The sequence below is a fragment of the Cupressus sempervirens genome, chromosome 5 (assembly GCF_028749045.1).
Source record: "Cupressus sempervirens isolate cs-2001-9-10 chromosome 5, ASM2874904v1, whole genome shotgun sequence".
In the NCBI taxonomy this organism is placed as follows: Eukaryota; Viridiplantae; Streptophyta; class Pinopsida; order Cupressales; family Cupressaceae; genus Cupressus; species Cupressus sempervirens.
In genome coordinates this window covers 599447832-599466388 of record NC_143122.1, presented here as the reverse complement: position 1 = coordinate 599466388, position 18557 = coordinate 599447832, and the positions used below count along the sequence as shown (strand labels likewise).

The 18557-nt window shown below is 34.9% G+C and overlaps 1 protein-coding gene across 1 annotated transcript; it reads right to left on the bottom strand.

Moving 5' to 3' along the window:
* Positions 1-1248: 1248 nt before the first annotated feature.
* LOC149557344 (uncharacterized) lies at positions 1249-17416 on the bottom strand. Its single transcript, XM_089830213.1, has 4 exons — positions 17397-17416; positions 1851-4337; positions 1476-1545; positions 1249-1344 (listed from the first exon to the last, which is right to left on the bottom strand). Exons 1-4 carry the CDS (start codon positions 17414-17416, stop codon positions 1249-1251), a joined length of 2673 nt encoding a protein of 890 aa, XP_089686339.1.
* Positions 17417-18557: the final 1141 nt, after the last annotated feature.

The following is an 18557-nucleotide window of genomic DNA, read 5'->3' as shown; positions in this document are numbered from 1 at the left end:
AGTCAAGACTTGTAGCCTTAGAGCTAAGGGAGAGTGTTTGGAACACAACACCTAGGAGTGGGAGCACTAGGGTTCCATTTGCGAGTGGTGAGTCATTCCCCTTTCTTGTGGATATATTGTTAGGAGCAATCATTTAAAAATCATCCACCAACAATTGATTAAGTAGTCCATCCCTAGGAATAACCACTAAATGCAGCACCTAGTCATTTTGAGAATTTGTGGACAAGACCAGTTCTAGATCTAGACACACAAGTACCCTCTTCGAAGGAGCTGACTTAAAAGGCATGAAATAGAGTTGTAGGCTGTAATGAGCAGAAAAGTTGCAGAGTAGTTAGCTTCACAACTTTGACAAATTTTTTTATTGAAAATAAAGTTATGTTATTCAGATTCTCCTTGTTTTAGGAATATGTTAATAACCTATACTTAACAGGTCCAACCACATGAAGGTGGAAGCTCATTTTGCATTTTGTTACTCTTTTAAGAAGTTTAATTTTGAGTTTAGATAGTGACGAAAATGTAGCACAATATCTTTCAAGATAGAGGAATCTTACATATCCAAGTTTTAGGCCAATAATATATAGTCTTATTGGATGCTCAATATCTTTCAAGATTTTATTTAGAATATTATCGTGATACTTGTTCATATCAATTTAATTTTATTAGAGATTTTTTACATATCACTCAATTTTGTGTCTTACAACTTATATAAGTACAATATAATCAACTCTTACCCCAAATCTTAGCATACTCAAGACAAGAACTTTGGTGCTTGTAATCCTTGTTAAATTTAATGTTAGGATTAATGATTGGTGTAATAGATAAAAGAAAAAAATCTATAACACATCCTAATGAAAATTTGCAAATCTTTAATAATTTGTTACTCATGTTCTATATTATTGTTAAACATAGTCATTCAAGCTTTATGTCCATTAATAATATCTAACAAAGCCAATATTATTGTCAACCTAATTTATCAACCTAAGCCTAAGTACCATTGTTGTACACCATGTTTCAAATTATTTTATCTGTTCTATTCTACTCCATGTAATTAGCTTCCTGCCAGCCAATCATTAAATTGATTTTTCTTAATCATATTTATTTACCCATCAGCCTAAGGACTTATTTCTCCTTTTAATTCACTATTTATCAAAAATATTAATGGTAAAAATGCACAATCCGAAGTTGATATCTAGAAGAAAAAATCCATTTAACAATAATCATGTTTAAAAAAAAACAGAAGAATACAAGTCAAAATATTGGCATTAGCAAATCAAATGAGGAAAGATTTCTCCACACGGTCTCCGAAAGGTTAAAGCCAGACAAAACTTCTTGCTGCTTGGCAGTCTGTTTGGTTGGAAGGAAGTTGTGAACATAGAAATCGATAGGTTTCCACGATAATGTAAACCATTTGAGCCAACCCGCGGTCCGTGCAAACATTAAAATTGACTCCAATCAAGTGATTCACTAGTTGAGACATTAAGATATGTATGTATTGAAACAGGAAACAAAAGCATGTGCTTCATTGATTGGCAACCGTAATTCCACCTAAAACAGAATATAATGTACTCAGATAAGTATACAATAAATATGGACTCTGTCAGGCAGATATGTTTCTGGGTATCTGCTTCTTTTCCTCGTCTCTCTTTGTCTTCTGCTCCTCATCCTTCCTTTCCTTAAACCTTTCCTGTTTTCTTGCATTCTTCTCGGCCGCTTTCAGGGCTTCCTCTTCTCTCCTCTTCCTTTCTGCTTCCTCTTCTCTCCTCCTCTTTTCTTCTTCCTCTTCTTTCTTCTTCTTGTTTTCCTCCTCTTCTCTCCTCTTCTTCTCTTCCTCTTCTTTCTCTTTCTTCGACTTCGCTTCCTTCTTCTTTGTAACTGCAGTGTCAGATTGTTCTCCACATCCCATGTGGCCGACTAACACCCAGAACTGTGAAAGAAATTCACCACCACAAGCGAGGCATTCCGCATGGAGTGCAGCTTTGTTGTAAACAGCCATATATATCAGTAACGCTGCCCAGTACCGAGACAATATTTCCCACCTTTTCTCATGTGGTTTTTCTAGTAGCTGCTCTGCCAATTTGGTGGCATTGCCTAGTATAGTTTTATTATCTGGATCCTTCTTCTGGTGCCACTCATGTTGTGCCTTCTTTAATAGTGGAACAAGTTCGTGATGGAGCTCTATGTAAGCCATTTTTGCAATGTCTGCGTGGAGAGGCAGAAGATTGGGATGTGAGACAATTAGGTAAGCACAATACCTCGATAGCATGCCGCTGAAACGAATAAACTTATTGTCCTCCTTGGATCCATGAGCAGGAGAAACAGGAGCACCAGGAGAAGAAACAGCACTATCACCAGCACTGCCTGAACCAGGAGAAGCAGCCGTTGCGCCAGAAGAAGGAGTTGCATCAGGACAATTTTCGTGTCTCTCGCAAATTGTGGTGGCAATATGCCAGGTCAGAATGAGATCCTCCATCTCCAATTCGGAAGCCCACTGCAGATCTTCGCATTCAATTGTGACCAAGTAATAATCATACCCGTAAACTCTTTCCCTGCAAGCTGCAATTTGCTGGTCGGGAGAACAGGCAGCCTTCAGCTTTTCAAAGATAAAGCATTTGAGATCTATTTCAACAGGTTTCTCCTTCATATGAAAGGCTTTGATGAGAAATGGCACAAACAAATCGCCAAATATGGGGACAGACTGAGACCAATGCCATATACAAGACCATTTGCCTGAAGTGTCGATCACAGAGTATTGCGTAATTGATTCTTTCCAATTTTTATTTCCACAGGCTTTCCGAGCACTACCCAGCACAGAGATAGCCAGCTTCACGAAATAGAACATGAACCAGCAACAACGGCTTGGCCGCCGGAGATTTTTGATATGCGCGCAAATCAGCAGCACCATCGTCCAATCTGACACCGCTATTCTGCATAGTTGGATCACTTCAACAGCAATCGCCACTGATATGACAACGTATGTCACAACTTTCTGCGCTGGTTTGAGATTCGCTCCAGTGTAGAGCAGAATGCCGGCGACTGCCAGTAGAGAGGTGTTGAGAAGGCGCATTAGGGTCCCCCTCTTACCAAAGGCAGTACCAGTAGATTTGGAGAAAAGGACATCATACATGAACTTCAACTCCGTTTCTACAATTTTGAAAAAATCTATGGCTGACAGACGCTCGTTGAAGAAAAACATTCTTGTTTTTGGCCGAACGCCTTCATGAAAATAGAGGCTTACAAACCTCCGCTTATACATCTTGAAGAAAGCATGAGACAAGCACAGGATGTATTTGTGCGTTGTTTGTAGGCCTTCTTGATACAATACATTTTTTATGGTTACTATCTCACCCGATTTCAACAAGGAACTCCAACTCTCGTACCTTATCCTCTCGCCGTCTCGTTCTTTTGACAAACAATTCCACTTGCGCCTCGTCTGCTGCGTTGTATTTTCTCGCGGCTTGGAGTCTAGTTGCTGCTTCTCTTTGAGGTTACGCTGAAATTGCTCCTCTCCCATCACCAGATAATTGTAATCTACTTTCTTCCTTGCATTGTCAATCTCATCCTCATACTGCATAAATTTGTAAACTGGTTGAGTAGACCTTACAATCTGGCTATAGCTAGCATAGGCCAAGGCAGCAGTTCTTTCTCCATATTTGATCGCCCCCGCAATGAAAAGGAGAATGGCAGAAGCTAACATATAATCTTGCAGTGAAGATAGATAGAAGACATAGGCTGCGACTGAGACTTGATAAATCAGAAGCAAACCATGTCTGATCCAGAGTTCATTGTCAGCAGTGGAATAGGCAGTGATGGTGTCGGGATCTCCGAGATGGAGGAGCAGCAGAGGAGCCCACACGCCATATATTTGAGATTGAACAGTATGAGTCATGATGCCCAGAGCAGAGATTGCCACCACATCGGCAGACATGTAAGCCAACCACACAACGAACCTCAATACACCATTGGAGCTGCGATACCGAAATCCACCACCAAAAACAAGGAACACCTGGAGGAGCATGCTACAGAGTACTAGAGCCCTCACCAACAACTCCACTGGAACGTGGAGCGGAAAATCTGAGGATGGAATCTTTACGCAATAGAATTTAGGTTCCATCTCGCACAGAGAAAAGAAAATGGCCACTCCCCCAAAACAAATACGGAATTGAGAGGAAAACTGGGGATCGGAAGTGCAGTGATAAGGAGAAAAAGGAAAATTGCTATGGAATGTAGCATCCTTGTTCCTAAAGGCAAAGGAATTAAAAATATGGGGGCAGACTAAAAAGGAAAGCAGTTTGCCACTTGAAGAAGACAATTTACGAACAAAGCATCTGGCTGCAAGACTTCAGTTACAATCTTTGAAAATGTTGTCTGAAAAGTCGCGGATATTTCCCCACATAGTGCTAGTCACAATGATTGACGTTTATTCTTTTGTTTTAATTGATTAGAAATTGTAAAGACGCAAACCATAGTTAAAGAAATCCAGAGATGCTGTTGTTAATGTATTAATCATTTGGTTAAAGACTTTAGGTTAAATATTTCAGTTTTTGGTAGTTATATTATAGCAACTGAACTTCTATATGGCTGTCTTATTTATGTAATGAATCTCTATGAATAAATGACAATAAAGTTCTGATTATGTTTACATTATTTTCTATTACATCAAGTTTTCAGACCTAACATAGTACCAGAGCTCCAAAAAAAAGAATGTGAAATATTTCAGGCTGTCTTGTTGTCAACAGCCGTGGCCATCAATATGTTGTATCATAATTGATCAATGATCAAGTCCTGTTTGGATCACTATTCTATATATATATATAGAGGGTTCCTTTAGGACCCTTTTGGCTATGAGAATATGAATATGTATTCTGGATTTATCATCCTAGAATACAAAATGAGAATTCGTATTCCTATTCTCTATTTGATTAGACAAAATTGTAATTTTTCAACTAAGAAATTTGACGACGTTCCATGTCAAGCATCAATTTCTGTGTCTGTGGAGCTCTCTCAAAGAAATACAAGGACTTATTTTGGTCACAAGAAGAAATAATTTTTCCTCTTGGTGAATCTGTAGCCATTTTGTAACATATTTTGAAAATCTGTAATTTTTATTTGGAAGTGAATGGTCATGGGATTGTTTCTCTAATTGCTATGGAAACACAGGTTGATTATGGCTTCATTGAAGCAGTAAACCCTAGTGTTATTATGGAAATTCAAGAGCAGGTAAGGTGTGAGTTGGTTCTAGAAGTCCACCTAGCCTCTAGTGTTCAGCATACAACACTCCCTCTCCAGATCTATGACTTTCCATAGTGGACCAACAGGGTACAAATATAAAGAGGGGCAATCATTTTTTTTGTCTCCGTGCACTACAGGAAAGGGTCAACATGGCTCAAAGAAAAAACCCATGAATTTTTTTGAAAATATTATGTTTTCTAAAAAAGTAAAATTTGAATAAGAATACGTATTCTAATTCCAACTATCTAGGTGGAATAGCATGTAGTGCCTCTCCCATTTGACTTTTGTAAGTCGTCCTGATGGATGCAACCTTGATGATCTTGTGTTGTGATGGGATCATGATTGTGACCTTGAGTGGTCTACACCGTTGAGGTGTTTGGATTTATGTTTATGTATCAGTTGCTTTGTTTATGCTTTTGACTGATCTTTGAGTTTTCGGTGTGATTTTTGGTTCACTGAGGTTTGTGCCAGTGGTTACCAGGATCGATGTGGTATCATGAGGTTGTTCCGTGATTACCTTGAGATGTGTGCAGAGATTGCACTATGTACTTTTTACCATGCTATACTGGACTAGGTTCCTGTAGCAGTGGTTAGTCATGTTTATGACTGTGTTTGCTTATGTGTTTTAAATGCCTTTTTAATGCAAAGTAATCAATCATTATTAAATGTTTAAGTAATTAGAATGGATTGTTCTTGTTGGATTATTTGGTTATGTGCTGCGGACATTTACCTTGTTATATTTCTGATTAGAGAGATATTTGTTACTCATGTTATGTTTACATTTGAGATGACCTGAGGTTCAAATGTTACTCTTTGATTCAGTATCATAGATATTAGACTACTATGATGTTCAGTTAATCATATTGCATGATGATGCTAGTTTGAGATGACAGTGTGTTTTACGATGTTATCTGGTTATCTAGTATTTGGACATACCTCTGATTTTGTTATGTGATGGATTTAATGCTATGGTTATTTACTTCATTCCTGCATTGCTATGCCTTTTGCGAACGTGAGTGATGTAAATAGATTATTTTAATATAATTAAATAAATGGTTAAATTAGGTGATTTAATGCATTTATTGCTTTGGCTATGTTATTATATGCAATTGCACTTGATCATGTTGTTTAGTGTGCAGGATTATATCCCTGGCAGTGGCACTTGGAGTTAGTGATTCAGCTATTCATATTTTACCAATGTCGCCTTTGTATGGTCGACGTATCCTTAATTAAATGTTTAATTTAAACCTTTCAGTGATTATTAAATCCGAACTCATTTGCATTATGTGATTACACCAGTAAGCGTGTCTGTGCATTTAGAGTTTCGCTTTGTCGCGAAATTTGTTTAGGAGATTTATGTGTTTTTGGGTTTTCGGGCTTTTTCATTGATTTATTTTAATTTCTGGCAACTTTGCCATAGATGAATTCCTATTTATAGGAATAGCCTGTTTTCGTTTGGGTCAATTCAGGGTTTAACTAGGTTGGCTGGTTCAATGCCCTAATCGATTATTCACCCAAAAAGTGAATAAGTATCCAAAAAGGAATTTAATTCCTGACTTCTCACTTTCAAATTGGAAAGTTGGAGAGTAAAACCCAAAATCCTCTTCATGAGGATTTACTGTTTTGTTCGTTGTGGGAGTTACGGGCGTGGGATCGTCGCAAGGTTGGGCTCATTGGATCCAGCTCGGGGAAACCTTGGATTGCCGCAATTTTTAGCTACTTCTGTGAGATATTTATTTTATGGTTCAGATTCCCGTTTTGCCCTTTTGGCTGTGAGGTAGGGCTTTCCCGTTTTATTGTTTCTGCTCCATTTCTGCTTTTGTTTCTGGTAGCCATTTGGTTGGAGGCTGAGAACTAGTGTTCCCCTCCGTTTCTGTATGCTAGTTCTACCCGGTTGGGCGGGTATGAACATTTCTCTGTTTTCTGAGATGAGGGTTTAGGTTTCTACGCCGTTATGCTGGCCATTTTTGCATACGGTGTCCAATTCTATTTATTTTTGGATTTTTGGGGTTTTTGAACCCAAAGGCCAAATGGGTTTTAATTTTGAAGTTTTCCAAATTTTTGGAGTTTTTACCTCGTTTTGCGTGCTTCCCTGTTTTCTAGAGTTTTCTTGGCACAATATGGGTTGTGGACCTTGATGATCTGTTTGGATATCAGTCAGACCACTTTTGCACTGTTATGTTGCATTGGGATGTGTGTTGCATCCCTACTCCCGACGTTGTGTTCGGTTGAGTGATTTTATACTTGTTATGGTTTTTGTTGGACCTTTGCTTTTGTTTAGTGAACACTAGGATTCGTGTAGAATCCATACTCTCGGATTGAGGCCAATTGAGTGAGTTCATGATGTTTGGTCTAGTTACATCATTGGGATTCGTGTAGAATCCATACTCTCGGATTGAGGTCGATTGAGTGATTTCATGATGTATGGTTTTGTTGGCTTTGGGATTCGTGTATAATCCATCCTTCCTGTGTTGCTTTCAGTTGGGTGTTTTCTTTGCATTGTGTTCTCATTCCTGTCCTTGTGTTATGATCTTCGTGATGGTGGTGTGCCACACATGAGTACGTACGCGTACATTTGTTGGGTGACTTGCGAGGCCCGATCTTTCGTGGATTTGCCGAAAGTTATGATCATTGGGGTTGGGATGGGAGTATGCATGCCCACAGGCACTTGTCGTAGGATGAGCATGGGTAGGGTAGGGTAGCATATGGAGGGGGCTTCTATCTCGCAGCCTGGTGACCTTAGTCCCATAGGGTTGGCAGAGGAAGTTTTAAATAAGTGATAATTAAAGAAAATGTGTGACTGATAATAAAACTTAAGATAATAAAATGTGTGTGGGGGGCCCTCCGTTGAGGAGTTGAAACGCATGATCCGAGCTTGGGCTTGTCGATGCCAAGTGACTCTCCATGATGTCAGCCCCTACTTAGTAGCCTTTTGAGTGTCTGACCAGGACCTATACTCCTTGCATTGTCTTAGGTTCTTGGTTGCAGCCATCATACTGTCTGGCGTGAGTGTTAGCCATGGACGTTGTGATTTTTGTGTGTTTGTGGTTGGATCTTTATCTCTATCAGCACGACGGGTGTGGACCTACGGGTTCCACATGGTTGGGAGGCGTAGCTACCTTCACCACTGCTAGGGATCGGTGTACAGAGACGATCTTTGTCCTAGTACGACCATTGCTGAATGTCTTCACTTGGTACTTCGGGTTCCGGAGTATGCTTTCTTGTGATTTATGCTTTCATTGGGATGCTTGTATATCATGTTTAGATGATGTTAGTTTATTTGACGCATTCCCTTATTATGATGTTTAGCATATGATTAGATGTTGTGAATTGTTGTATTAGCATAACTGTTGCTTATTGCTGTTTAACATGTGATAGGTGATGTTATCTATTGTAGGATTATCTTATGCTTTACTACTAGCATGTTAGATTTCCTTATGCTTATATTGTTGCATGTTTTTAGTAGTGATGTCCCTATTATGACAGTACCGACGATCTGGTTAGTGGCTTTGGATGTTACGCGCGGGGGATGGCTAGGACCCACGATGGTCTTATGATGCTATTGACGGTTGGGAGGAACCACGTACTTAGTTTGGTTGTTTTGTTCCTGAGATGTATTTATGTACATTGCGATGTTGTTTTTGTTCTCTGCGATGTTTATATTCAATGTGTTCTATGCTATTGTAGTTTAGATGGTTGATGTTCTCCATTTTGTGTTGTTCTTGCACTTGAGTGTTCATTCCTCGAGCCTTTGTGGATCCGGTACTCCCTGGTGTGGAGGTTCTTTGCTCTATTTTGGTCCTTTTTGCTTCTGGGGTGTTTTCATGTTTCTATGGGCAACATTTGTTCAGCATGGTGCGACACTTTAAAAAGTATCGCACGCCCATGCAAACTATGTCGTACGACACTAGAAGAGTGTCGCACGCCTTCTTGAGAAATGTCATACAGTGCTGAAAAGTGTCGCATTCCTTCTTGAGAAATGTCATACGATACTGGTAGAGTGTCGCATGCCTTAAGGAAAAGTATCGCCCTCCCATAGTAAAAAGTGTCGCACGGTTTTTGTGAAAAACCTGTGCATGCCATCAACGGGCACTTTTCTTCGTGATCCGATCTTTTTGAGAGTGGTTTTGGATACCCTTTTGGGCATTCTTCGACCCTATGCTGTTGCATTTTGAATTCTGTTGGTTTCTCTTGAAATCGAGTTTTCATGTTTCTGTTTTTGTCTCTTGGGGTTTAAAATATATCGTTTAAGTATAAGGACTTATACTTAAGATATATTTTAATATATGCGACAAATTGTTTGAGATAGGTTTCAGACCTCTCAGAGATAAGTTATGGATTCTAGGAAATTTCAGGGCTTCAGAAATCCAGACTTAGCCAATTTTCAGGGCTTCAGGATTTCAGGCTTAGCCAAATTTTGGGATTCTGCATATTACCCCAGCTTGGTGTTTTGTTGATGAGTGGTTGTTTCTTGTGCCCTCATCACGTGCGTTGTCTTTGTTAGCTTTGTTTGTGTGTGTTAGTTTGGTAGTGGCATTCGGAGATTCGTTGGTTGCCGGGGTTGTGTTGAAGTCTTTCGTTGCGATCTTTGTGATCCCTATATGATGTTGTCTTGTGCATTCATACTTGTAAAAAAATATATATATTGGCTTGATTTGAATCCTTGTTTCCAAGGATCTCCGAGCGGGGCATTACATAGCAAATTCTTATTTTTTGGCCAAAATTGAAATACATATTCCTATTCTCAATTCCTATTCGGTGCACTCGAATAGAAGATTTGAGATTTTTTGAATTCATAAATACCTATCTAGTCTAATTCTTGTTGCCAAACAAGCCCTTAAAGTTTACATTGGAATCAGTTACTTTAAATTTGATTATTTAGGAACCAATTTGGATATTTATCTTGGAGATCTAATTTGACCTAAAGTTTTCAAAGACATTAGCTTCTCTTTACTTGCTAGAAAAATTGATTCTAGTCTTTTGAATCCTTTGATTAATTTTTTGAAGTTGAAATCAATGCTATTTGTTAAAAAAAAACCAAGGTATTGAAATATTATTGGGTTTTTTGTCATAAGAAATTGGAATTGAAAATCAGATTTGAACTTCAAGATTTTGAATTAGCTTGATAATTGGTTTGAATGGAGAAAACAAATTTTTCATTAAACAATCAGTTTTGGGAAAATTTGGCATGAGTTTTGAATTCGAATTCTTGATTGATCAGATTTAAATGATCTCTTTATTGGCACCTTATTGGGTTTGAATTATTGACTTCTATTGTCAATTTTATCAATCATTTCAAATTTCATATTTTCTATTTTCAACTAGTGATATTTGGTTATAGAAAATCGACCAAGAATCACATACTTGAAATATTTGAATTCAATCATATGAAGCTTCTCATCATTATAAATCTTTGAGAAAGTCTAGAGTTTTTTTCATGTTACTTTTTTTATGTTTGCAAGATCTATGGTTTGGGTTGTGATGGGAATAAATGAGAAAACAATTTAGAATGGTTAAATGGTATTGGACATGAAAACTAAGAAGGTTTTTGGTATTGTTTGGTATTATTTCAAAGGAGAAGATTTGGCTTTGAAAATCAGATTTTCATGAGACTTTTAATTGTTCCATAGAATGGATTCTCTAATGATCAATCCATGGTATGACAATGCAGATTTTTCTTCAGCAAGATGTGCTATAATGTGATGAAGAAATTTTAAATTTTGTTAGTCTTCCTTTGATTGATAACCATGAGAGAGATTGATTTTGTTTTTAAGATATTCAATGATCTATTTTATAATATTACAAGATAGAAAGGGAAACACTAGCAGGGATTCAAGAGTATCAATATAGAAAAAAAGAGATTTAAAAACTAAATGATGTATGATAGTTAGTCATTTTTTTATGACAATGAAATTGGAATGATTAAGGCTAGATTTGGTTAAGATTGTTAATAATTGTCCTAGCTTTAGTTGGATAAACTATAGTGTAAATCTATATTATATATATGTATTTTATATATAAGCATGAGATATAATATATATATTAATATATTAATATATGAGATATTTATTATATTAATTACATTATAATGAATAGACATGTCCCGTGAAGAGATATGTCTATACATACTCCATCCTATATTAGAGAGGTGGCTGCCATTTGGAAAATACATACCAAAAACATAGTGGCAGTGCTATTATATTTGTAGTAGATCCATAAATCTCAACATGGTATTAGAGCTAGAATGCAAAATGTAAATATCTATTCAATGATAAGAGGAAGCAAGTTATAGACATCTATGTGTGATTGTTGATCAAGTGGGTTTCATATAGAGAGAATCATATTAAATCATTGATTGGTAACTAAGTGAATAACTGCATTCATTCAACAAAATAATTTATAAAGGGAAAAATATTTTAAGGATCTCGTTTATCCACCAAATGAAATACAAGTCAAGTCTAAAATTAAAGAGGGTGATCCTGATTTCATATTGGTGTGAAATCCAAGTCTGGATGATATAGAGATTGGATAAAGTCTGAATCAATATAATTGCTAATCTATGTAATCTTCTTGTAATCAAAGACATTCAAAGGTTTTAACAACCATAACATCTGCCATTAGAATTTGGAAATTAAATGTTATTGATGGAGCAAACTAAAGAGAGATCTAGGTGTAGTTAAAAAGACATATGTGTAAAATGATTGGGCTTGATATCTAACTCCTAGAGCCAAACTATCATTGGCCAATGCAGAAGATATTAAACATATGCAAATCACATATATAACCTCCTTTATCTACTTGTGGCATTCATATATCTAATTCAACTTAATCACCATTGATATGTTGCATCAATTGTTGAGTTGTTTGAGTCTCATTGATCTATTTGTAGAAATCGTAATGGTAAAAATAAATGATGGCACATGTTAGGGAGGAAGATAAAAAGGTGTAATGACTCACATCAAAGGATAAAAAATAACAATACTTTGTCAAATACAAAATGGTTCAATAGAGGAGGAAAGATCTAGAATAGTAAATCGTTCAACAAGTTGATTTTGCATCAAGCCTCCATTTGTTAGTTTTACATGCCATGTGAGAGCAATGTGAAACTTAAGAGAGGATGTGAATTAGATGAATATAATCCTCCAATTAAAGGTTCTCATTCCTTCGAACATGAAATTTCAGTGGAAAATGCTCCACTTAATGTAGAGGCAGATAATTGGGCAAGTGGATACCATAGGTTTAATGGGCACAATTATTGCACTAAAATTGGTGGACATACTTCTACAAGGGATGTTTAGTTTAATTCTTTTGATCATGATTAGAAAGTGGACAAATGAATCGTGATAATTCTGCAATATGGATATCTAACTTTATAATAATCCAATATGAAATATTGTATGTCGATTCAATCATAAACTCATTCTTTCTATATATATATATATATATATATATATTATAGTCAAACCCACTGGCTATACTGATGCTGATTACCATGAATGTCAACAAGCTCTATTGTGCATTGATGTCATAGAAGATTGTTGGAATTATAGATGGAGTAACTAAGAGGGGGGATGAATCAGTTACCACAAAAACAAATCATGATCCCTTAGATGTCTTAAATAACTAGTTACTGTTGATACTTGGTAAACACTTCACAAAAATGTTGTAACTCGGTAGAGTAACTTGTTACTAATCTTTAAGCATTCATAATTATTAGCATGCATGCAAAAGTAAATAACATGAACACAAGAGACACTAGATTTAGTATGGAAACCCAATATGGGAAAAACCACCAAGTAACTAGCTACCAATTTTCACTCTTCTGAAGTGAGTCCTGTTAGGAGCCAACCTTACTAAAGGTTACAAAACACATTGTTAGGTGTGATCCTTTTAAAGGATTTAATAACCTTGTTAGGAGTGGCCTTGTTAGAGGTCTTTTTAAACAATTCAACTAAATTCCCCACCTTGTTAGAGGATTTACAAAATGGTTGTTAAACCAACTTTGTTAAGAGATTTTGAAATCACTACTACAATGGTTAGAAAGTAATGATGAATTGACCTGAATAAGATGCAACTAAATTTTCTGATTACAGACCTCTATTTTGTACCAATAGATCCTCCTTGATCAAACATAGCTTTGCTTCTCCTCAATGATCTAATCATCGCTTAAAATTCACTCTCTCGATAATCAGTCCTCCTTCTCATTCATATCACATCAAATCCATTACACTCTTATAATTCACAACTTGACCTCTTATATATACCATTCAGATTATCAAGTCAGCTCATTTACAAGTTACATTTACCAATAAACCATACATTAATTGGCTACAAATATTGCATTAAACAAATAAACTTTATTTCACAAAATAATGAAATCCTTCATTGGCCGACCCTTCTTGGTAAGCACTACTCTAGGAATAATTTCCTAAATTAACCATCTCAACTCGGTTAACACTGCAAAATTTGCAAAATCCTTTGACTGTTGAGTGAACTCGATAAGAACTAAATTTCCTTTGCTATTCATGAGAGCTTGGTAAGAACTGTCTCTACCATATTTCCCTTTGATGACGGAGTAAGCTCAGTAACAACTAAATTTCCTTGCTAACCTTGAAAGCTCAGTAACAACTGTCTGCACAAGTTAAAGCCTAAGAACACTTAGTAGACACTATCTTTTGCCTTGTTGACCAATAGAGCTCAGTACAATCTATCTGATAACTGATATGACATTTGTGTAACATCAAAGACAACAAAAAATTGAACAATTGTATCCAACAAAGATAAGGTCAATGGTACCCCATGAAGCTATGTTGGTCAGCTTGCTGTCTAAAATAGACAGGATCTCCATGAGCCACAACTCTTGTTGGCAAGAAATGGAGGACACTTTAGCATCCAATGTAGTGTTTACAATAAAGAATATACATGTAAAATAATTTTAATTGAATTTATCTAAAAAGTATTTAAAGGAAGAAATTTGAATCCAAATATGTTATTGGTTACAAGAGAGACTATCATGGGCATAGGACAGATATAGAGAATTTTTTCAACACTCTCTTCCAATTAGGAGGTTTATATCTCTACAGTCAGCAACCTTATGGGTTGGAGATACAATTAGAAATGTACACCTATCAGTGGATGGTAGAATCAAAGTGATAAATATATAATGAAGGATGAAAAATGATTCATGTATTATATTTCCTATATGGGATCACTTTATGAAAGGAAATATTTGAATTACAAGGATGAAAGCATATGCAACTTAGATTGAGAGGGAGATTTAGAAGGATTCTGACATCTTCAAAGAGGTCTAAATGTCAATAAACTCAAGATTTAGATGGAGCAAATAAGTTTAGTCAACTTGTGACAATCTTGATCATAATGATTGAGAGGGAGTTTTACCATTGAAGATGAAACACTTATAAGGTAAACTTGATTGAATATTGTACTAATGAGATCATTTAATGAATTATGGGCCCTATGTAAGTCATGAAGAAGTGGCAACTTCCAAATGATTATCAATTGTATTTGTTGATATTATTGGAAGATGGTAATCTTACAATAACTTAATCTTCTATCATGATAGACATCATGTGATGGCTAGAACAAATTAGGATAGATGATTTCTAGCATGGTGGGTTCAGTTCCTTAAACAAACCATGACCTTGTAGATTGTGATAGACATTGTATGATGGATGAAATGGATCACATTAGATTATGAATGTTCCTATGGTAAGTACACATTACCTTTTAATTTTTTTGGGTTATGGTGAATATCATGAGATTGATATTCTTGATTTGACCATGTCTCTAATATCATATTGAGATAATATCTAAAACTAGGTATCACATGTTAAGTAATTCCTCATATCACATGTTAGGAGATTCCTCATATCACAAGTTAGGTGATTCCTCATATTATGTATTAGGTGATTCCTCATATCACGTGTTAGGTGATATGTAAAACTACGTATCACATGTTAGGTGATACGTAAAACTAAGTGTCACATGTCAGGTGATTCCTCATATCATGGTGTTAGGTGATATATAGAACTACGTATTTTTTGTTAGATGATACTTTATATCATGTGTTATGTGATCATAAGATATGTAATATGATTATACCATTTATCTTCCCTAGCTAAGAGGGAGTGTTTATGTTTGTAGCATCGATCAGATGTCATATGAGTTGACATTCTAGAAGCCATTAGTCACATTGAGGTAATATGTTATTCATATTGTTTATGAATCTTGTTTATCTTCTTCGAGCTAAGAGGGAGTGTTAATAATTGGTAGCTTTAATTGGATAAAATATAGTGCAAATATATATTATATATATAAGTGTGAGATATTATATATATATATATATATATATATATATATATATATATATATATATATATATATATATATATATATATATGAGATATTTATTATATTAATTAAATTCTAATGAATAGACATGTCTCGTGAAGAGACATGTCTATCCATGCTTCATCCTATATTAGAGAGATGACTGTTGTTTGGAAAGTACATACCAAAAACATTATGGTAGTGATATTACATTTGCAGCAGATCCAGAAAACTCAATGAAGACCATACTTTAAGCACAATGTTCATAAATTTTATTAAGATACCCCATCACATGTGCTCAAAATATTTATAATTCAATAGATATTTTTCTAGATTTTGCAAATGTGTCACTTTTAGTAGAGATCCAAATAGAAGCTCTAGATAAGTTTGCTGTTGACACCAATAGTCATGGTGATGAAATTATATCATGAAAATAATTTTGCAAATAGAATTTATGGTTATTATGATGATATTGGTCCATGCTAATGCATTCTATCTATTTGAAGCTATGAAGATAAATATTTATCCTCTTATCTAATAACTCTATATAGAAATCATGTTGTTAATATTATCCCCTCTCATTTATCATGGGACAAAATATTATTAATGGGTCAGTGCAAGAAGTTGGGTCTCACTTTTGGCCAAAAAGTGGAAGTGTTTTTCCTGTTTTTGAAATATTTTGTCAATTGATGCCAAAATTTGAGCCATTTAGAGATTAAATATAAAAAAACTTTAGAAATAAAAATTGTAGTGCCTGTAATCTTCTTTTTGAATATGTAATTTATTTGTATACCCATATGATAGATTATTTTTTTGGTATGGATCTTTAAAAACCACTTTTTCAAAATGCATGTTTCAGGACCGTACCACACTTGTGTACAGACACCATAATTTGACACAAATGAATGAATTTTTGTGAATCCTTTTAAATGGAGTTACCTGACACATCAAAGATTGATGATAATATTTTTCTTGAATTTTTTAATGATTTTTTAAATTAATTTTTAATTGGTTATAAAAGAAAATTTTTTAACCTCTCATGTACGAACACCATAATTTGATCAAAATTTCACTTTTTTCAAAAAAATAATTTTTAACTTCAAAAGCATTGAATGTAGATTGATGACATGTAAATTAATTTAAGAAAAAATAAAAAATAAAAAAGTTATTAAAGTTTTAGTGAACATTGTTATTTTACATTTAGGTATCACCTCTGATTAAAAAATAATAAAAAAATAGTAAATAAAATCATAACTCTATAAAATTTGTATTTTTTAAATCAGGACAATGAGAGCTCTAATGGGTTTTTGTTTCGTAAAAAAATTTGATCGGGAAGACCCTCTAAAAATTATGGCAAGGCATGGATTTGTTAGTTCAATGCCTTAGCCAAATCTTGAGAGGCCAAGGCATAGGCTTGGTCTCACCAAGCTTGTCCCAAACCAAAACCCGAGGTAGGAAAAAAAATCCCGCCTCATGTTGTAAGAAACGGGCACCCGTTATTTGAATTTCAAAAAATGGGTACCTATTTTGAAAAGCTAAAAGTGGCATGTAAAATCTACCAAAAACTTAAAAAATTGAATTTTTAAGAAATGGGTACCCATTTTCTACTTTTAAAAAACGTGTACTCATTTTTAATTTTTAAAAAATGGGTGCCCGTTTCTTAAAATTCAAATTTTTAATTTTTTGAGAAACGGGTACCCATTTTTTGAAAATAAAAAATGGGTACCCAATTTTTAAAAATAACGGGTGCCCATTTTTTAAATTTAGGGTCGAGCACCCAAGCCAAAAATAGGTGCTCATTTTTAAAAATTGGGTACCTGTTTCTAAGCGATCGCATTTCGCGGATTTGACTTCCACGGAATTGAGACCCAACTTTGTGCATTCACCCTAATATGTCAAAATTCAAGTTAAGTGACTGGAAATTATAAAAAAATAATTAAGATTCAAGTTCAAGTTAGTGATAATTAGAAAAATTCAATGAATAGCATTCAAGTTTAAGAGAGTGGTAATTAAAATAATTCAATGTATACCATTTTCAAACAAATGGACAAAACAAGTCCATTCAACAGGTAATCTGTGCTATTATCAAATTGTCATATGGAAAGATCAAATTCACAACACCCAATGTGTGTTATTTTATCGCACCCCATGTGTTCTATTTCCAATGATTATAAACCAAAATGTGCTAATTCAAAATGGACAAAATAAGTCCCAAAGTGAAACCTATCAAAGTAATAGGCTCATTATAAAATTAAGGCCCACCAATGGGCAATAGGATCAAGTATAAAAGTTTGAACCATGTACATTTAAATAGATTTTTAAATCATGTCATTGCAAAAATATTTCAAAAGATGATTAAGGATTTCAAAATTCTCCATTATTTCAAGATAACCATTTCTGATTAAGGGGGCATGCTAATTTATTAATCATTCTAGGGTTAAAGAGTTAGGTTAAATATTTTAGTTTGTGGTAGTTATTTAATAGTATTTGAACTTCTATATGGATGCCTTATTTATGTAATGAACCAACATGAATCAATGACAATGAAGTTCTTATTATGTTCTCATTATCTTCTATTATATCAAGCTTTTTATCCTAATAGTTGTCTTCTTTGGGAATTATATAGGGCATAACATTGTAGATTCTCACTTCCATTATCAATAGTTGGCTATCTTTGTGCTCCATAATTTGCATTCCATGGTACTCTCACAATGTACATCCTAGAATCATTTTTGATAGAGGAATCACTATGTACATCCTCTAGTATTGACAGAGGAGTCCATATATTCAAATATGGTAAAACTTGTAATCACATCCTTTCTACGTGCAATAGATGGGAGATAATATTTTACCTTTTAAAAAGATTTTTTAATTTTTTTTTGGGTGTTTTGTTGTTTCAAAACTACTTTTCTATTAATACATTTCAAGTCCAGTACTATAACTATTTAATATAATTATTATATATTCAAATAAATTAT